At 37.4% G+C, this 21,068-nt stretch overlaps 1 protein-coding gene across 3 annotated transcripts; it reads left to right on the forward strand.

Annotated features, from left to right (window-relative positions):
* Nucleotides 1-1,171: 1,171 nt before the first annotated feature.
* On the forward strand, nt 1,172-20,680 carry LOC139945499 (organic cation transporter protein-like). 3 transcript variants are annotated; one of them, XM_071942863.1, is made up of 9 exons: nt 1,172-1,813; nt 3,163-3,393; nt 13,493-13,689; nt 14,478-14,765; nt 15,288-15,422; nt 16,287-16,372; nt 17,364-17,484; nt 17,790-17,862; nt 18,336-20,680. In XM_071942863.1, the coding sequence occupies exons 1-9, from the start codon at nt 1,445-1,447 to the stop codon at nt 18,558-18,560; spliced, it is 1,725 nt and encodes a 574-aa protein (XP_071798964.1). In that variant the 5' UTR covers nt 1,172-1,444; the 3' UTR covers nt 18,561-20,680. The 3 variants fall into 3 exon arrangements, with proteins under 3 accessions (XP_071798964.1, XP_071798965.1, XP_071798966.1); XM_071942864.1 differs by having other exon boundaries at nt 14,478-14,702; XM_071942865.1 differs by lacking the exon at nt 3,163-3,393.
* Nucleotides 20,681-21,068: the final 388 nt, after the last annotated feature.

Consider the following 21,068-nt stretch of genomic DNA (forward strand, 5'->3'; position numbering starts at 1 on the left):
GAAGAAAAAGGAACTCAACAGCAAGGTTTAAAGTCAGACCATTTATTATAACTGGTTATTAATGGATTGAAGATTTTGTTTTCCTTTTTCATTTTGTTTACTTCATGATGGACGAATGTATCGTGTAGTGTTTAAATGGACACCGAAGTAGCGTTTGCAGCATTTAAAGTAACTTTTAAAAACTATAATTTCTTAGTGTTAACTGATAAATATTGCGAATAGATTTACCAAGTAATTTCGATGGATAAAAGAAAGCAGAAAATAGTGTTCTCACATTCGTTGTGGCTTGATTTTTAATTCTTTTTGGAGTAAAGTTAGTACATTCGTGGGCCATTATTCTCTTTTTACCTCCTAATTAAATTGTTGGTTGCATGTTCACTCTTACTGTACGAGAAATTATTCATTTGTTTGCCTTCTTAAATTCTTCTTTGTTTTTCCTTAACACATGTACATTGAGCCGTATGTCCCTGTGCTAAGATTGGCAGTGCACTACGTCAAGTGACCCAGATCACTTCTCCTGGGAGTAATAATGGGTTTATGAATACCCGGTGTTCCTGCATGGCACGGTATACAGGAAACTGGCCCCCGCTGAAATTATGCTTGCGGCCCCGAGCTCCCCTAAAATAGATTAATAAATGAAAAACATTTCCAAGCAGTCGCGATCTTTTGGATCGGTATTTCAGCGGTTTTGTGGTAGATGTTGTTTAATGGACACATATGACACCTTCGGTAATTGTCAAAGATATATCAATTGGTGTATCCCAACATATGCATACAAATAACCAACTTGTGGAAATGTGGGCTTTGTTGGTCATCGAACGTTCAAGAATGAAAAAAACTTTGTTGCACCATGGAGGTCTATTCTACCTCCATGGTTGCACAATGCATAACAAGGGCTTAAGGCCTGAAGTTGTATTATGGAGAGTGGGAATTATCTCTTTATTAAAAACGATGTTTTACAGAGCGTAAAGATCAGAGGGGGTCGTTTCTCACAATGTTAAACAAACAACAGAATCCCCATCAGTTGTGCGTATAAAATGTGTGTACATGTATATCACAGTCAACTGGCCGCACAACTACGTAGCGCAGATCATCCGCACTCGTACACGGAACCACACTCCGCATGCGGAGCTCGTCGGAATCAGCTGTCACAACACAATCGCCGATTCACCATCTTGTGCCGGCATCGTATCAGCTGTTCGTTGTGCTTACGCCTGTGACACGAGAACTATAATCCTACCGCCTCAAGGTCAAATATCACCGGGTCAATAGACGCCCGGGTACGGTATGGTTGCTGGTATGAAGCAGGGTCTTTGTGCGAGAGGCCGGAGTCAAGCTAAGATAATTACATAACGTTGTTTGCACGCGTAGAAAGTCCATTGCCTTTCGAGACGGATGAAAGCCACAGTACACTACACTACCGGCGTCCACAAAATAATAGAACATGGCATTTGCAAGGCTTGACGATGCACTGTACAGCATCGGTAAATACGGCAGATATCAGTTAACAACGAGCGTCATAATTACAGCACTTGGGACATTATTTCCGGCTTGGCAAATGATGGGAATAATCTTCAGCGCTGACAGACCGAAATCCTTTCACTGCACAACAACAAACGGTCTGACCTTGTTGGGAGAGGGGACTGCCGGGCCGAACGCTTCGGTTGACGGTAGGACCAACTCGTCCTTTGAAGATGCAGGATCTCAAGATGCATGTCAAGCAGTGAGTTTCGTCAATGGGTCAGAGAGTGTTAGTCCGTGTACAGAGTGGACATATGAACGGATTTATAATGAATCTACCATCGTGACAGACGTAAGTATATATAAGGGAACGTTTCATAGTCTTAGTATGTAACATTATTTTATAAATACAATACAGACAAAAATGTTTTATAAATGCCGCCATTTCATCAAAACCACAGCGGTTTGTGATGAAACAGAGAGACAATGATACAACAAAACAATATGCAAATTAAAATCAAACAGCCAAGCAATTATTGTGTGGGAACAGGTGTGATTTCAGATGCTTTTTGAAAAGTGAATCAGTCCATTGACTGTATGCCAGGTATATCAACTATCATAATTATTGTTCTTTTGTTATATTATTATTATTATTTGATATATCATTCACTGTAGTTAATTAAGTGTTGTTGTTGTTGTTGTTTTGTTCCTGTTTAGTATTCGTACGTCCTCCGTTTGTCCGTTTATTTTGTCTGTCTGTCCATGGAGTTAGTTATGATCTGTCCACAGGCTAGCGAACCTCGGGTCAAATTTCCCTCAATACTATTCCTTTTCTCTGACAGTATAATTTAATACACTACTCTGTTCGCTATTACATGTGGCTTATGCACTCAGTAACGCTGCATGTGTTTTTGACGGAATTGAAATACTGTGAATTCAATTGAAGCATAGACGAATCCTTACACAAAGTGTTATGACCGATTGTACTTTATCATGCATGAAACATCAATGTTGTGCCTTTGTTCTTTCCGTCGTGGTGTATTTTTATTGCATAAACACATTCCGAATCAATACGTAAACATATGCACGGGTAGTTTATACACAAAGGATATTTAAATTATTCATGACGTGAGACTTCCAAGTATTAGGGCCTATTATTACTTGTTTGTCACGAATAATTTAGAAATTGTTGTTATTGAAATCTCCCGAATTCTTACATTTTTAATCTCCTCGGTTTGAACCTACGTCCTGGCACGTACATACGCGGTGTTTACCGCAAACCAAATGCATTGGTAAACCGTTGCAATGGTGTAACATTTGAACAAGAATCTTTAATGACGGTATTGTTGGTTCGTTTTAGTGTTGTTGCTAAGTGGGCTGTTTTTGTATTTTTTTTTTTTTTTTCTTTTTTTTCTTTTTTTTTTTTTTTTTTTTTATGGGGGGGGGGTATTTCTAAACTTGTATTGTATGAATATCCAGCCGAGTCGTGTTAACTAGCCTCATGCATGAAACAATTAATGTGAATGTACCGTTATGTGCATTGTGTACTGACAATGTTTTTATTATGCGAAAGATATTGGTTATTATTTGGGTTGCGGTCCGGTCCACGTTTAAGAATGATTACCAAGCGTATACCTTCCCTTTTATAAAAAAAAAAAAACCCGTCTGATGTTTTTGTTTTTTCCGAATCTTCTTACACAGCTAAATCTGGTCTGTGATCTAGGTCTACTTGCCGAGACCGCCCAGTCCATTTTCCTCTTCGGCATGCTGATAGGTGCCGTAGTGTTCGGGTATCTTTCGGACGTCTTCGGTAGAAAGGTCGTGCTGCTCGGGGCATGTGTAATGAATGGCGTACTCGGCGTAGCTGTTGCTTTCGTCTGGAACTACGTTGGGATAGCTGTGCTCTGGTTTCTGACTGGCATGTTTGCGCAAGTGAGCAAAAATCATAATTAGCTGTTCCGATCCAGTCGGAACAGCTATTGTTTTCGTCGAGATTTTTATTATTTTTATTATTATTATTATTCTTTGTTTCTGCCTAAAACCCATAGCATTTGTACACGTTTTTTTCTTTAAGCCTAATTTCCCAAACCATAATACGAAAGAGTGAGTTTATTATACCAAATTGTAGCTTAGAACATAAGCTTTACTCTAAATGTAAAAAAAATAAAAATCTTAATTAATTAACCACATAATCTTCATTTGAATATAACTGGATGCAGTCGCTTCCATGTTATTGTTAAATATTCTCTTTGGTAAATGCCATACAGTATGTACCTATCATGAGTTGTGACTTCTTGAGATGAGTCTACGCGTTTGAATATAACTGGATGCAGTCACTTCCATGTTATTGTTAAACATTCTCTATGGTAAATGCCATACAGTATGTAACTATCATGAGTTGTGACTTCTTGAGAGGAAGTCTACTCATTCTGTTTTCCTACCATCGTTCAGGACCCATAACAATCTAACCGAGTTCCGGGCCCATATACTTTGCACGCGACAAAGTACGAAGGTTTAGGGATTTCATTCAAACGAACGTGCGTAATTGAACAGGGGTTTTTGACGACGACGACACACCATCGTGTCCAAAGATTTACACTAAACTTAAACAGTTTGAAGATAATGATAGTTGAAAGCTTCCCTTAAAATATTACTTGCTGTGGTGTTGTAGTTTTTGAGAAATAAGTGAAAAAACTGGCAACGTATGACTGGGACCGAGTTGGTTTGAGACCGAGTTGACCGGTGTCATGACAAAAACTGTCCGCTGGCAATAAGCGTCCGCTGAGCATGCGCAGTAGACCCTGGACACTATTTGGCATGTATTACGTGACAAATAGTGTCCGCCCAACAAAAAGTGTCCGGGCGCCGTGCTGCACAGTGCTGATTTATATTAAAAGTAAATACAAGCCAAAAAAATAGACGAACAGAACACTCAAAAGTACATGTATGTCAAGATTAGTATCTTATCATGAAAACAGTGCAGGTTTAAAAAGTACGAATTGAGAAAGTGCTAAAATGTTCTTACGAATTATTTACAATAAAATACAACGAAGAAAGCGTTCAAGTAAAGACAAGCTAGGTTTTGCGTGTCTAAAAATATTATGTTATATACAAATTACACTAAAAATTAACCATTTACAAGATGGAAATATAATATAAACAACTCTGAAAAGTATTGCAATATACAGGCGAAATACGAAAGATAAAAATATTACGATATAATTAAAATCAGAAATAGACATTCATGATTAAAACCTGTCATTTAGAACACAAACAGCTGTGTGGTAAAAACTCTGCAAAGTACGGTTGGATCCAGGTTTAATTGAACGAAAACGATTCTTAGACCGCATGGGCTGAAAGAGGGAATGTGCTGGGTGAAACTGGTCATCTACTATAGAGAGGGCTCGTTTTTTAACTCGAGAGAGATACAGTTGATTCAAGACACTCTCAATCACCGCTCGGTAGAACTTCAACAGAAGTGGCTGACTGACATGGGAGCTTCTCAGCCGTCTCAAGAAAAATAATCTTTGCAATAAGTGTCCGCTGAGCATGCGCAGTAGACCCTGGACACTATTTGGCATGTATTACGTGACAAATAGTGTCCGCCCAACAAAAAGTGTCCGGGCGCCGTGCTGCACAGTGCTGATTATATTAAAAGTAAATACAAGCCCCAAAAAATAGACGAACAGAACACTCAAAAGTATGTCAAGATTAGTATCTTATCATGAAAACAGTGCAGGTTTAAAAAGTACGAATTGTGAAAGTGCTAAAATGTTCTTACGAATTATTTACAATAAAATACAACGAAGAAAGCGTTCAAGTAAATACAAGACATGTATAATAAAATACAACGAAGAAAGCGTTCAAGTAAAGACAAGGTTTTGCGTGTCTAAAAATATTATGTTATATACAAATTACACTAAAAATTAACCATTTACAAAAATACATGGAAATATAATATAAACAACTCTGAAAAGTATTACAATATACAGGCGAAATACGAAAGATAAAAATAGTACGATATAATTAAAATCAGAAATAGACATTCATGATAAACCTGTCATTTAGAACACGAACAGCTGTTGGATAAAAACTCTGCAAAGTACGGTTGGATCCAGATTTAATTGAACGGAAACGATTCTTAGACCGCATGGGCTGAAAGAGGGAATGTGCTGGGTGAAACTGGTCATCTACTATAGAGAGGGCTCGTTTTTTAACTCGAGAGAGATACAGTTCATCAAGTGATGGAAGTTGGCAACCTATGATTTTACTAGCGGTGCGAACTATCCGGCTGATACGCTTCCGGTCATCGGCTGTTGCATTGCCCCACCAAACGATCACTCTCGATCACCGCTCGGTAGAACTTCAACAGAAGTGGCTGACTGACATGGAAGCTTCTCAGCCGTCTCAAGAAAAATAATCTTTGCAATAACTGTCCGCTGAGCATGCGCAGTAGACCCTGGACACTATTTGACATGTATTACGTGACAAATAGTGTCCGCCCAACAAAAAGTGTCCGGGCGCCGTGCTGCACAGTGCTGATTTATATTAAAAGTAAATACAAGCCAAAAAAATAGACGAACAGAACACTCAAAAGTATGTCAAGATTAGTATCTTATCATGGAAACAGTGCAGGTTTAAAAAGTACGAATTGTGAAAGTGCTAAAATGTTCTTACGAATTATTTACAATAAAATACAACGAAGAAAGCGTTCAAGTAAAGACAAGACCGTCAAAAGTATGTCATGGTTAGTATTTACTATTTTACTTAATAAGTAATTAAAAAGTGCAGGTTAAAAGTACGAATTGTGAAAGTGCCAAATGATCATAAATAATACGAATATTATATTCAAACACAAGCAGGAAAGCGATACAAAAAAATAATAAATAAAACTAAAACTAAAAGGTTAAAAAGGCACGCTATGATGATGCACGCTAACCGCGGACACTGTTTAGCAAGCTTCCGTAAGCAATGTGACGTCGTGGACGCTTGACCAATCAGAACACAATAAGCTAATGAGCGGACACTTATTGTCAGCGGACAGTTTTTGTCATGACACCGGGCTCGTTTCAGGCGACGAGCGTAGACGACGAAAATAGACCGCCCGGGATTTGGAATGATTTACGGGTAAAGTCACCTTGTTTGCGCCGAGGACCAATTGCCTAAACTAATTTCAGTGTTTCGCGTTACTTTCGGAAATTAGACCATGATCGACAAACCAAAACCCTTTGACAGGAATACAAAAGCAGAGATTTTATTATGCTGATCGTTTCTCTGGTGGTTGAGTGGCTCAGTTTTATAGAGCTGCTTATAATAAACAGGCAAAACATTTTGCTTTACAAAATTGCAGAAATTGAGCAGAACACCTGGATTCACAACTTGAACATGAGGCATGGGTTAAGCTGCTTTTTGTGTAAAAAGCTATTATGTAGTTTGGTCCTGGGCCAATGGCTTTTAAAGGAAAGAATCGCAGCGCTTACGTAATCAGGGAACTGTGCTTACGCTAAGCGTATTTTACAGCTTAGCATGGAATGTGTTCTTCACGTCACAATTCGCATCAAAAAATTTGCTACAGTTGACTAATTGTGCTCAACTCCTGCGAAACTTTCACTGCGAAAACAGTGACTTAAAAATTTGATTTGCGTTCGCAGGAAAAACCGTGCTTTACTTGAGACAAAAGTACGCAGGGGCGACGAGTGTGCTTTAGTGTTAAACTCGCGACTACAAATTATTATTTGAGTCGCGACTACTGTTTTTCTCTACTCCGTTATAATCGTGTCCACACATCGACTACAAAATTTGTCCCGACTATCTGTTTAGTGAACCAGTTGTGTTGGTTACTACTATTCGCAACATAATTAATATTGCCCTTGCGGCATAGCGGCACAAATCTTGAGAATCCGTACTTTATCTCGACAAGTGTCATAGTTAGTTTTGAAGTGCGACTAGTCGAGTAGTAAATTTCACTAGTCACATCCATTCGCAACATAATTAAAAATTTGTCCCGACTATATTGGTGAACCAGTTGTGTTGCTTACTACTATTCGCAACATAATTTATATTGCCCTTGCGGCATAGCGGCACAAATCTTGAGAATCCGTACTTTATCTCGACAAGTGTCGTAGTTAGGTTTGAGGTGCGACTAGTCGAGTAGTAAATTTCACTAGTCACACCCATTCGCAACATAATTAATATTGCCCTTGCGGCACATAGCGGTACAAATCTTGAGAATCCGTATTTTATCTCGACAAGTGTCGTAGTCAGGTTTGAGGTGCGACTAGTCGAGTAGTAAAATTCACTAGTCACCCATTCACAACATAATTAATATTGCCTTTGCGGCACATAGCGGCACAAATCTTGAGAATCTGTATTTTATTTCGACTAGTCGAGTCATGATGGGAACTTGCTTAATGAAAAAAGATTCAGTAATCTGCTGAAGCATTGATTTCTACACTTACGTCAAGCGAAATAGACTGCTTATAGCAGGGATTTCTTTTGTTTGTGTGCTTCCAAGCTCGCACATTATTTTCCAAGCTTGCACATCACAGTAAGCGGAAAATGGTGATCGTAAGCGCAGACTTTGGTGGTCATAAGAACCATGTAATTTTGCCCTGTGAGTAGGTTTGGTAAGGCCTACACTTCAAACATGTAAAGTCAAAAAAGATTGTTAGTACATGAGGGGAAATCTTGTGAAACTTGTCCAATTTGACTCTGCTTCACTGCGTAAGCAAAGAATTGACACATCAGAAGCGCGGATATTATCGCTTACATAAAGCATATTTCACAGCTTAGCAGGGATATTTTTGCTTGTACGCGGTGAAACTTATCATATGTAATCTTTGCTTTGAACTAGTTGCACAGATATTTCAGCGCCTGCAAAGTAAGCGGAGAACGGTGGTTGTATAATAAATGGGCAGAGTTTGGTTGAAGCAGACAGAGCCATAAAACTGGGCCGTGTTCTATAGGGGAAATTATAGCTTGACATTTTATGACAGTTTGGGTCTCTGCGACGTACACATACAAATACAGAGTCAGATACAGACATTACAGTGCAGAAATCGTGCAATTGAAATGTCTCATAAGAGCGCCCCCTATCGGCAGGAGTAGGAAAATAAAGGAGTATCTTACAAATTAATATGTGTTTTTAAACACGTAAAATAATATCAAATGGAAGCGTTAGGATGTTTAGCTTAATTCCTATCATAAAACATATTAAGATTATTTATTAATTAACCACCAGTGACCCTCATTTGCATATTAATTAGGAAATCTTTGCAGCATCATATCTCAAGAACTTCACGGCCGACTTTTCAACTGTTTGTTCTTAAAGACTCCTTGGGGGTTGGAGATTAATTTGAAAAAACTGTGACCTCAAGTTGACCTCTACTTCCACGTCAACCGGAAGTGTCACCATATCTCAAGAACTATACAGCAGATTTTCAAAATATTTTCAGTTATACATGTATACTCCTTAGGCATAAAATATTAACTTTAAAAAACCGTGTCCTCAAGTTGACCCATACTTCCTGGTCAACCGGAAGTGGGACCATATCTCAAGAACTATACAACAGATTATCAATTTTTGTTCAGTTATAGACTCCTTGGGCATTCAAGATTAGTTTGAAACAACTTTGACCCCATGTTGACCTTTACTTCCGGGTCAACCGGAAGTGAGCCCATATCTAAAAAAGTACAAAGCTAATGTTCAAACTTCAGTTATAGACTCTAAGGCAATAAATATTAGCTTTGGAAAACTGTGACCCCAAGTTGACCTCTACTTCTGGGTCAACCTGAAGTGGGACTGTTACACCTCAATGTTAGGTTGAATTCAAACAGTGAAGAATCGCATTAAATTGGTCTGGAATGAAAGGAAAACAGAGACAGAAATGAGTTTGTTGCTCAACAAGTTTAAGTCAGTAATTCAGTCTCCAGTCATCCACAGAATGACAATATGTTACAACAATGATTTAACTAATAACAATATAATTCACTGCAATTTACTATTCTACAATCACGAAAACCTGTGCTCTAGCCATACTAATTATGCACAGAAATCACCACACTAGAAATGTGTTTGTCTGAAACAACTCTAAACTGACTCTAGTATCCTAACAAAGAAACACATTAAATAACAGGATAAAGAGAAACATTAATTAACTCTGCAATGTCTCCTTTGGTTGATAATAACTAAACACTTACTATACTAGCAATACTTTCTTTAGTACTTATCCATTAACTAAATCTCAACCACAACCCAAGAAGTAGTAAACTCCTTGCAAACTTCAATATATAAACAATGAAATCCCAGAGGCTTGTTTGGTACAACACTTTGAATATATACAACTCCGACCTTGCACCACTGACCAAACCCTGAGGCATGGAGTTAATGAGTCTAACAGACTTAATGGTGCCACACAGTCACAGAGTATGCATAGAACAAAGCTGGGCTAAATTACATGTACAATGTACTCATACATGTACATGTACACAGCTATACTACATAGAACTAAACTTACAAAAACGGAAAACTAAACTGACTTTTCTCTCCTCAAAATACACATAGTTAGGAAAGTAACCAAGAATCAATCTTAGCATTAGGGCATTGTATAAGGTTTTACTTATAAGTACAACCATCATTTATCAAAGCATCATGAAGAAAAGTAGTTATTCTGTCCCTTAAACACATTATTAAAAAGGGAAAAGTTACTAACTAATCTGAGTGCATACATGTATAGTATACTTTAAAACTTCACTTAGGATGATCAAAGTTGAAGCCAAATAACTCATCTTATAGTTTCATGAAAAGTTCTAGAATTGTATCTAAGTGATCTATATATCCTAAAATAATTATGGTATCAATTTAATAAAAATCTACATACCTGTAATGAAAGGAAAACAGAGACAGAAATGAGTTTGTTGCTCAACAAGTTTAAGTCAGTAATTCAGTCTCCAGTCATCCACAGAATGACATGAAGGTCACACAGCACCAAAACTCACATGGTCCCTGCACATGGTTTCCAGGATGCCCAACTGCTGTTTCATGCTGGCTCTGTAATGGGTGTTATATTTACTATGCATGGCATGGAACAGTTAAAAATTACTAATGAAAGGCTGTTTAACAAAAATTTGATAGGGGGGCTACATCTATTTACACACTTACTTTTACCTGATCTTTCCAAGGTCCCTACAGGACTATATATCAAGATATACACAACCGATTTTATAGACTCCTTGGCATTGCAGATTAATCTTTGGTAGCTGTGGGCCCATGTTGACCTTTACTTACGGGTCAACCGGGAAGTAAGACTTTATAACAAGAGCTACACAACTTTTTTGAAACCTTTTTCAGTATTCCTTGGGCAATGAAGCACATAATCCAAGCAAAACAACACGGAACAGCTTCGTGTTTGTTCACAAACACTTAATGTCTAGTTTTCACTCGAAGTTGCACGGTTTTCCTTTTACCTCGTCGACTAACACGGTCTGCCATTTATGGTGGTCAACTTTTTGACTCCCATATTAATGGCCGACCGTGTAAGTTCGCAAAGGAAAAGGAAAACCGCGCAATTTCGAGGCAAATTTGCGTGGATCATTGTATTCTACTTTTAAAGGCAGTGGACACTATTGGTAACTGTCAAAGACTAGCCTTCACACTTGGTGTATCTCAACATATGCATAAAATAACAAACCTGTGAAAATTTGAGCTCCATCGGTCATCAAAGTTGCGAGATAATAATGAAAGAAAAAAACACCCTTGTCACACGAAGTTGTGTGCCATTAGATGGTTTATTTCGAGACCTCAAGTTCTAAACTTGAGGTCTCGAAATCACATTCGTGGAAAATTACTTCTTTCTCCAAAACTATGGCACTTCAGAGGGAGCTGTTTCTCACAATGTTTTATACCACCAACCTCTCCCCATCACTTGTCACCAAGAAAGGGTTTTTTGCTAATAATTATTTTGAGTAATTACCAAGAGTGTCCACTGCCTTTAAAAACATTTCCAACCATTATGCATTTTATAACAAACGGTGTACACACGCTTTTTATTGACCAACTCGTCCGATCTAAGGCAACGTGTTCCTTTATGGACACCAGTTTACGTGCTAAAAGTTTGTGCATGGTTTTCACTATTTCTCCCGACTCAAAATCACACAGTGGATTAAGCTACAAATTGTGCAAGGTTTTCACTATTTCTCCCGACTCAAAATCACACAGTGGATTAAGCTACAAATTGTGCAAGGTTTTCACTATTTCTCCCGACTCAAAATCACACAGTGGATTAAGCTACGAATTGTGCAAGGTTTTCACTTTTTCTCCCGACTCAAAATCACACAGTGGATTAAGCTACAAATTGTGCAAGGTTTTCACTATTTCTCCCGACTCAAAATCACACAGTGGATTAAGCTACGAATTGTGCAAGGTTTTCACTATTTCTCCCGACTCAAAATCACACAGTAAATTAAGCTACAAATTGTGCAAGGTTTTCACTATTTCTCCCGACTCAAAATCACACAGTGGATTAAGCTACAAATTGTGCATGGTTTTCACTATTTCTCCCGACTCAATATCACACAGTGGATTAAGCTACAAATTGTGCATGGTTTTCACTATTTCTCCCGACTCAAAATCACACAGTGGATTAAGCTACAAATTGTGCATGGTTTTCACTGTTTCTCCCGACTCAAAATCACACAGTGGATTAAGCTACAAATTGGCATGGTTTTCACTATTTCTCCCGACTCTAAATCACACAGTGGATTAAGCTACAAATTGTGCATGGTTTTCACTATTTCTCCCGACTCAAAATCACACAGTGGATTAAGCTACAAATTGTTCATGGTTTTCACTATTTCTCCCGACTCAAAATCACACAGTGGATTAAGCTACAAATTGTGCATGGTTTTCACTATTTCTCCCGACTCAAAATCACACAGTGGATTAAGCTACAAATTGTGCATGGTTTTCACTATTTCTCCCGACTCAAAATCACACAGTGGATTAAGCTACAAATTGTGCATGGTTTTCACTATTTCTCCCGACTCAAAATCACACAGTGGATTAAGCTACAAATTGTGCATGGTTTTCACTATTTCTCCCGACTCAATATCACACAGTGGATTAAGCTAGTGTTCACAGGTCTTCTTTTTCATGGTTGATCAAGCAAAACATACACACTGTCTGCGACTACTTTATCAGCTCTACACCGAAGTGAAACTCCTCAACATTACTTTAAAACCTTTTTGTTCTTTTATCAAATAAACTATAATAGCTATGAGAGGTTTGCAGTATTACACCATATGAATAACTATTTTGAGTAGTGTACATGTATTGGTTCTAAAAGAACGGCGGTTTCAGAACCAACGCTACTCAAACAAGTAATTTAATTTAATTTAATTTAATTGCTTTAACTCTTCAAAAACATACCTGCAATTTTAATTCCAGTCGTATAATCATTAGACTAGACTAATTATAAAGGTAATAAAAAGTAATGATGTGTTTGAGACAGTATGAAAATAAATTTACGTGAAGTGAATTGAATTGAAAGAGATATTCACATTCACATCGTGTTTATACCGCAAACCTGTTTTAGTTATAATACATCCACATGCAAAGTTTCAATGCTATGTCAGATGTTTGGCCCCAAATTAAAAAATAGACTTTTTTTTGAGTGAATGGTATTTTAAGGAGTATCACCCGCTCTGACGAAAAAAAGTTTAACTTTTACTTTTAATGGTCAGGAACCATGACAAAAATTTAAAACGTTTCTTATAAAACACATAAGAATTAGTCACGTGATATATTATTGTCGGGATCCCGACAAAAACTAATTTTGAGCACTTTATTTTACTGCTACTAACAACTGGCGGACTTTTTCGAGCAATGGCTCAAATGAAAGCTAACTTTCTCGACCCCCATCAAAATACCTATTGAATTTTAAACCCAAATTTTGGGGTCAAATCGGCCAAAAATCTGACATAGCATCTTTAAATAATAACTTGCTTTGTTTTATTATATTTTATTTTTGCACAGGGCTATAATATGGTACAGTTTGTGATGATCATGGAAATGTTCCCTTCTGAATGCCGAACTCTAGCGGGCAGTTTGAACAACTTGATTTGGGGCGTGGCCATGGTACTTCTTGCCCCCATTGGCTACACATTTACCAATTGGCGCCATATGCAACTGGTTATTTCAATACCATGTTTTATAGCCCTACCACTTTGGTTGTAAGTACAGCTTTATTTTGTGTTTATCAAGATCTGTAACTCTAAACACATCTGGGTCAAAATTGATCTGGATCTGGGTTAGAGTTGACCCGGATCCTGGTTTTAGACTTGACCTGGATCCGCGCAAGAATTAACATGGATCTTGGTTAGAATTGCCAAGATCCGGGTCGTGTTTAGAATCGACCCTTAGAATTTAGCCAGATCCTGGTTAGAATTGACCCGGATGCAGGTTAGAACTGACCTGGATCTTGGTTAGAATAAACCTGGATTCTGATCCTGTTTGGCCTAACTCATTTCTATGTGACAGAATCCTGTGTCAAAATAACTCCAGTTAGGTCCAACTGATGCATAATTCCGAGTTAAAATCCCATACACCACTTTCCTATATTTGGTAAGACACTCCTCTTGAGTTGCCAAAGGTCTTGGGTTCGAATCCACCCCCCCCCCCCGTAAAATGCCTGTGATTTTTGTTACACCTACGGAAAAGAACCGGGTTCAGTGCTACTTACATATCGGTGTAAGGGTGGTCTAGATTCAAGTCCCATTCTCGCGTGAGAAGTCCTCAAGCAAATTGCGCCAACTAGCAAAACAACTAGTTTGATTGTATTGCGCAATCACCGTAAAAAAATGTAGTCCCGAGAATGAACAGGTAGGGGAACTTCGGCACGGAATTGTGACTTGAGTCAAGTCTAGTGTAAGGGTAAAACTTGAATTAATTCTTTAACCCGAATGTAAATAATATAATCTCTTACAACACAATTCTTTTATCTTTCATGCTTTTACATCAGCCTGTTAGATGACTCCGTAAGGTGGTTACTCGCAGTAGGGCGCAAAGACAAAGCACGTGTTATACTTGAAAAGATGGCCCGTTGGAATAGACGCACACCACCACCCGGTGGGTTTCTTGAGATCATTGAGGACTTACCCCCTCTGTTGATTGCGAGGGATGACGGCGACATCATAAATAAACTTCCCGTAACTACTGAAAGTTCACCAGAGAAAAACAAATGCAGGTTCATTGATATATTTAAAAGTCGGAGGGTGCTTTTAAACGTAATAATCGTCTATTTTTTATGGTGAGTGCGAAACAAGTTTCAGAAAAAGAAGAACAAAAATCTTTCTTCAATAATTTTGTGTAGATGTTAATAATAATTGTATTGAAGTAAGTTTATTTTTAGAGGAAAAGGTAATTTTTTACCAACAAATTTGAACCTGAGTCGAGAAAGGCTTCCGGCATGAAGACTTTCTCAGGTATCTGAAGCACCAAATTCTATGCAACAAGGGTCATTATTTCTTTCATTCGTTTGTTGCAACGTCACTTACCAATTTAAGCCCATTTGTTTTTGTACAGTTTATTATGTTATGCATGTGGGATACTGGTAGGCAATAAACCAAAAGCACCCCTGCCTATTAAAGCCTAAAATAAAAAAATTAAAAAAAAAGAAAAAAAAAAGAAAAAGTGTGTCACTATTGTACATAGACAATAATATTTCGGATTTTCTTTTTATTCAACTCAATGTAGCATTGTTTCGTTTTTGATATAATTGTTTTTAATTTAATTGATATATTATTATTTATTATTTGTGTTTATTCTACAGGTTTGTAGCACTGTTGGCGTATCTCGGCGCAACGCTAAATGCAGCAAATCTCGCTGGGAATAAATATATAAATGTTCTACTCCTAGGAGTTGTCGAGCTGCCTGGTTATTTAATCATACACTTCACTATGACGTGGTAGGTTACTGCTAGTAAAGGCTCTGAACACCTGTAGTTTGTTTGTCAAAGACCACTCAAAATAATTGTCCCCATAAAAACCTGCTTCAACAATCATGGAGAGCTGTTGGTAATATAAAACGTTGTGAGGAACGGCTCTCTCTCTCTCTCTCTCTCTCTCTCTCTCTCTCTCTCTCTCTCTCTCTCTCTCTCTCTCTCTCTCTCTCTCTCTCTCTCTCTCTCTCTCTCTCTCTCTCTCTCTCTCTCTCTCTCTCTCTCTCTCTCTCTCGTAACGTAGTTTTTGAGAAGGAAGTAATTCCTCACTTTATAAATAATATTAAAAGACTTCATGCATGACTTTACTCATCTGAAAACACAATTGTTTGCAACAATTTGCTTGTTTCGAGTTTCATTGTTCTATTGCGACGTTGACGACCGAGTAAAGATTTTAACATTTTGTTATTTTTATACTTGTGGTGATACTTGTCTTTGCCAATTATTACCAAAGGTGTCCTTTAAAGGGAAGGTACACTATTGATAATTGTCAAAGACCAGTATTTTCACTTGGTGTATCTCAACATTATGCATAAAATAACAAACCTAGGAATAAACGACTTCTAGCTAGAAGTCTTTAATTATTTTAGTGAGAAAGTACCTCTTTCTTAAAAACTATACGTTACTTCAGAGGGAGTCGTTCCCCACAATGTTTTACACTATCTCCAATGCTCGTTACCAAGTGAGTTTTTAAGTTGTTTTGAGTAATTACCAAACGTGTTACCTTCCCTTTAACGAGTAAGTTTATTTATGGTAAATAGATCGCTGTGTGACAGTAAATTTGTATTTGAGTTTATAATCAGTATATTTGTTTGTATATTTCTATAATAGGTGGGGTCGTCGGCCATCCTTGAGCCTGTTCTTCCTCGTGGCTGGGTTAGCAAGCATCACAACAGCTCTCCTTCCTCAAAAAACAGGTGTGTTTGTTTGTTGGTTCGTTTGTTTGTGTGTTTGTTTGTTTGTTTGTTTGTTTGTTTGTTTGTTTGTTTGTTTGTCTGTTTGTCTGTTTGTCTGTTTGTCTGTTTGTCTGTTTGTCTGTTTGTCTGTTTGTCTGTTTGTCTGTTTGTCTGTTTGTCTGTTTGTCTGTTTGTCTGTTTGTCTGTTTGTCTGTTTGTCTGTTTGTCTGTTTGTCTGTTTGTCTGTTTGTCTGTTTGTCTGTTTGTCTGTTTGTCTGTTTGTCTGTTTGTCTGTTTGTCTGTTTGTCTGTTTGTCTGTTTGTCTGTTTGTCTGTTTGTCTGTTTGTCTGTTTGTCTGTTAGTCTGTTTGTCTGTTTGTCTGTTTGTCTGTTTGTCTGTTTGTCTGTTTGTCTGTTTGTCTGTTTGTCTGTTTGTCTGTTTGTCTGTTTGTCTGTTTGTCTGTCTGTTTGTCTGTTTGTCTGTTTGTCTGTTTGTTTGGTGTGCGTTCATCCAGTAAAATACTTTTCTATTGCATCGTCGCAGTCCGATTTTTGTTTTAAGTGAGTTTGGAAATCTTTGGAAAGCCAAAGTGAATGAAATTTGTTTCGATAATGTAGGCTACAATTTACTTTTTATGATATGAGCGCCCTCTTTTGAAACGTCCTTTGAGTTTGGCTCAGGCAAGCAATTGGCCCCGCGGTTGTTTTGCCAATAATGCGCGTGTTTTGCGTACGTGCCCAGGCCTGGCTTCAGACGAGGTGACGGATCCTGAAGCCGAATCCAAAGCCGAAGCCGTGGTTTCGAAAAGGGCCAGTGACACTCATAATATTGCAGTATTAGACGTCCTTGGAACACGCTTTCAGCAGTCCCAGCTAGCTGTAGCCACAATTCAGATACAAGAAGATTGCAACCCTCGCACAATATTGATTTCGAGTGTTTAATAATAATAAAAAATATAAAAAACCAGTTATTGTTTCTTTGATTTTATGTTTTTTGTTCTCTTTTTCTTTAGCTAACGGAACAGATCTGACCGTCGCCATCTTGATTTCCGCCATGCTGATTAAACTATGCATCATCTGTTCATATTCAATAAACACAATCTGTTGCACGGAGATACTGCCAACACCTATTAGGTAAGTGCATTATTGATAACAAGTAAACTTTTGGTGACATTGTTTTACTCATTTCTAAAAAAGAATTACAGCACCCCAACAAGTTGTTATTTTAAGGGAATTTTTCTACTATCATAATCTTCAAACTGTGGAAATTTTAATGTAAGTCTATGGACATTGTGGTTTTGTGTTACAAAAAGTAAATATCTTTACAGAGGACAGTAAATGTGTTAAGAGGTTTAAAAATCAACATTAACACTTTATAAAGCTCTGGTTTAATTTTAAAGGCACTGTCATAAATGTTTTGTATTAATTTTTACTTGCAGGAATTTGGGTTTTGGAGTGGGAGCGGTTTGTGGTAATATCGGCACTGTAGTAGCACCATTTGTTTTGTATTTGGTAAGTTATTGCCCTTTCATTATTTAATTTGTTATTCAAACTGTTTATTTTCCATGTTTTTTTTTTATTCATATTTATTTATTTGTTTATATAATGTATGTGCTTTTAATTGTTATTGTATTCTTTCTTTATTTATTTGTTTATTTATTTATTCTTATTAGTCTTATTGTTTCGTTTTCTTTTTTCTTTTTTTTTTGGGGGGGGGATAATCAAATGTACTGAAGTGTGTTTTAATTATAAGCAAGGAGAGTTAGCATTTCAACTAAATGGATTTGGTGCTTTCATTTGAGACTTTGGAACGCTAGGTGACAGCAGACTTCAGGTAAATTGTCATTGTTTCGTATTGCTGAGCATGCGCCCATTACCGAGAACAATGGATTTTATCTTGTCTGCTGCCACCAAGCGTCCCAAATGTCCCCCCTTTTTTCGGTACTACTATAGTGTGACTTTTCTGTTTGTCTTTTCATTCAAAGGATGAAGTTGCACCGTACCTGCCTTTGACGATTATTGGAGCACTTTGTGTCTTGTCTTCCATCCTTGTTCCCATCCTCCCAGAGACAAAAGACAAACCCCTCCCAGAGACAATCGAAGATTCCGAAAACATCGGCAAGAGGTTACCCGTCACTGAAAATGAAAAGGGCACTGTACATGTAACTTCCGTGAGGGTAGATGCAGCGACTGGGGACACTACCGTTTGAGCCCAAACATCTGACGTCACATTTCGAAGTTCCATAATCACTGTCCTCGCGTCAGTTCAACTGGCCTCCGTGGTTTTGGAGATTTGCAGTTTAACTTGACATAGGCCTACATAATAAATTTTGTATACCTACATGTATTATCCAATATCTGTCATTATCTTTGAGGGACGGACGTATTGGACCAGTCTACTATCTTGAGCTGGTTATTCCATCAACACTTGAGGGCGCTACTCGGGAGAGCTGGACCAAGTGTAACCTGAACATTGAAATGTTATATTGAAATAGAGTTCAATGAACCTGAACATCTGACGTTACACTTACGCTAGAGACCTCGCATTCATATCACAGTGATGTAAAGATTCGCAGTCAAATCATACGTACATTGTGCACATGCAAAACAGATACACACTGCTGCATGAAGACAGATCGAAAGTGCAGCTGCCAAACACTATACCTTGGACCAATCGAAACACAGATAGATAGCTTACGTCACTGTACGTTATCCAATGGAATCATTGTACCCAATCAAATAACAGGTTCGGGGGTGGCCAGTCTATACCAAGAGCAAAAGAATGCAACATGCCTCATGGATAGTATGTATAATCTAAACGTTTTTTAAATCAACGTTTTGCAATTCATGATTTTTGTAGATTCTATTTTATAGTCCATTATAATTAATTTGTATTATTCCTATGGGGTTTTGACTTCTAACAGGAATACCACCTTTGGTCAACAGACCCTCTAAAGATCTCACTTGAAAGTGTGGGGTTTTATTCCCAAGGTAGTCTTGCCATTTAACGTGTTTAGGGTGTATTTATTTTAGATGAGCTTATATCTTAAAGCTCAGATCAGCAGCTGAACGGCTAACCTAATGTGTGTTTGAGAAGAAAATTTTAATTTAAGTTGTCAGAAAAGACAATTATTTTATTAATTTAAGAGGCTGGAGTATTAACTTTTATAGGATTTGGGAATACTTTAACACGTGTAGCATTGGTTACTGCTGTTAAAATTGTGTGGGCTACGTCACTTAAAATAGACTTGTGCAAGTCTTAAACACCAATACACTTAATATAATAATTATTGTTTTAATAGATGTTAAATTTGCATCGGGGATATAAAAAATTAAACTTGGTTTTTACCCGCGCACCGATGTGTGTTTTAGCACTGTATACTCAGTACTTTCCTGAGTCCATTGAAACAAATTATCACAGGCATGTTACTCGGGTGGGATTCGAACCCACGACCCTTGCAATTCTAGAGCAGTGTCAACCAAAATTAATATTCTTTATCCCCCGATGCAAATTTAAACATCTATCATATCGTTGCGGTACCCGCAGCTGTATGAAGTTGGGTCCAGATTTAGCCCCACCATTTTATTATGTACAGAAAGTAGTCGTTGCAATTATTTATATTGTGCAATATTTCCAGCTCCGTTTGTTTTGTGAACAGAGGCTCGTGAAATAAAACAAAATGATGGAGATTTTTAAAACTGTTTTACTTCCCTTATACTTGCTAGTCAGGGTACTGTCCGAAAATTTAATGTTTATATTTAATTATTTAATTCGAAAAGGAGAAACCAATAAAAAATAGTTATAATTAGATGGTATATTTAATTAATCAGGATTGTTTTAACACAAAGGTGTACTTTTAGGTATTTTTATCCATTCGACTGTTTTATCCCGCACACAATGTAGATGCATATAATGCAGTAATAGTAACGTAACAATTTTTAATTCAAAGGGATGTCGCGTTTTTTAGAAATCGCCATAAATCAGGAGCGAATGTCCATGCAGGAAAATAATTAATCCCGAGAGCCGCTTTTTTCTTCTTCATCAGATCCAAATTTTGGGCCATGACAACTGACTGATGCATTTTTACATAAACACATTTCTTCGAATTGAAAAGTTTCTCAAATAGGTTTTACTACCAAAAGCTTGTGCAATGCTTTCAAAACACTTTTATTGCCATTATTTTTAAGAGTGATTACCAAACATACACCTTCCCTTTAACTGGATTCTGTTTTATACATCTTATAAGAAGCTGATTCATCTGCCAAAATTATCCCCTAAATTGAAAGGCTATAGTTCTTGCAGTTTTTAAATAACTGGTTTAAAGGTATGTTGATGATTCGGGGAGAATAAAATGTTATACGAAATTGATCTTTATGTTAGTTTTCTTCCTATATTTTGGACCATTATGAAAACCCCAAAGTGTAATGCAACCCAACTGTAGACAAGATCTCTAGCTCTAGAACCAACTGAACGAAAAATACAGAGAATAATAAATACGTCATCAAAATAGCGTCTGCCAATCAAGATCGTGTTAGGCTAAAAAATAAAATAAAAATACAAATTGATCATCCCCGGCCCCTCTCCTTCATACTTTTGTTTTTACTATTTTTTGTTTTACTTGTTTTCCCAAAGAGCCAAATTTGGTGTGTATTTCTCATTAAACTTCCTATTCTTTTAAGAAATTTTAACTACATAAGCGATGCACTACTTCCATGTA

The sequence above is a fragment of the Asterias amurensis genome, chromosome 12, assembly GCF_032118995.1.
Source record: "Asterias amurensis chromosome 12, ASM3211899v1".
Taxonomy (NCBI): domain Eukaryota; kingdom Metazoa; phylum Echinodermata; class Asteroidea; order Forcipulatida; family Asteriidae; genus Asterias; species Asterias amurensis.

Excerpts from the sequence above, each read along its gene's own strand:
- LOC139945499 (XM_071942863.1), top strand. The coding sequence starts at position 1,445 with ATGGCATTTGCAAGGCTTGACGATGCACTGTACAGCATCGGTAAATAC. Across the intron at positions 14,766-15,287 it reads ATAATCGTCTATTTTTTATG|GTTTGTAGCACTGTTGGCGT; the intron begins GTGAGTGCGAAA and ends TTTATTCTACAG. Across the intron at positions 15,423-16,286 it reads ATACACTTCACTATGACGTG|GTGGGGTCGTCGGCCATCCT; the intron begins GTAGGTTACTGC and ends TTTCTATAATAG.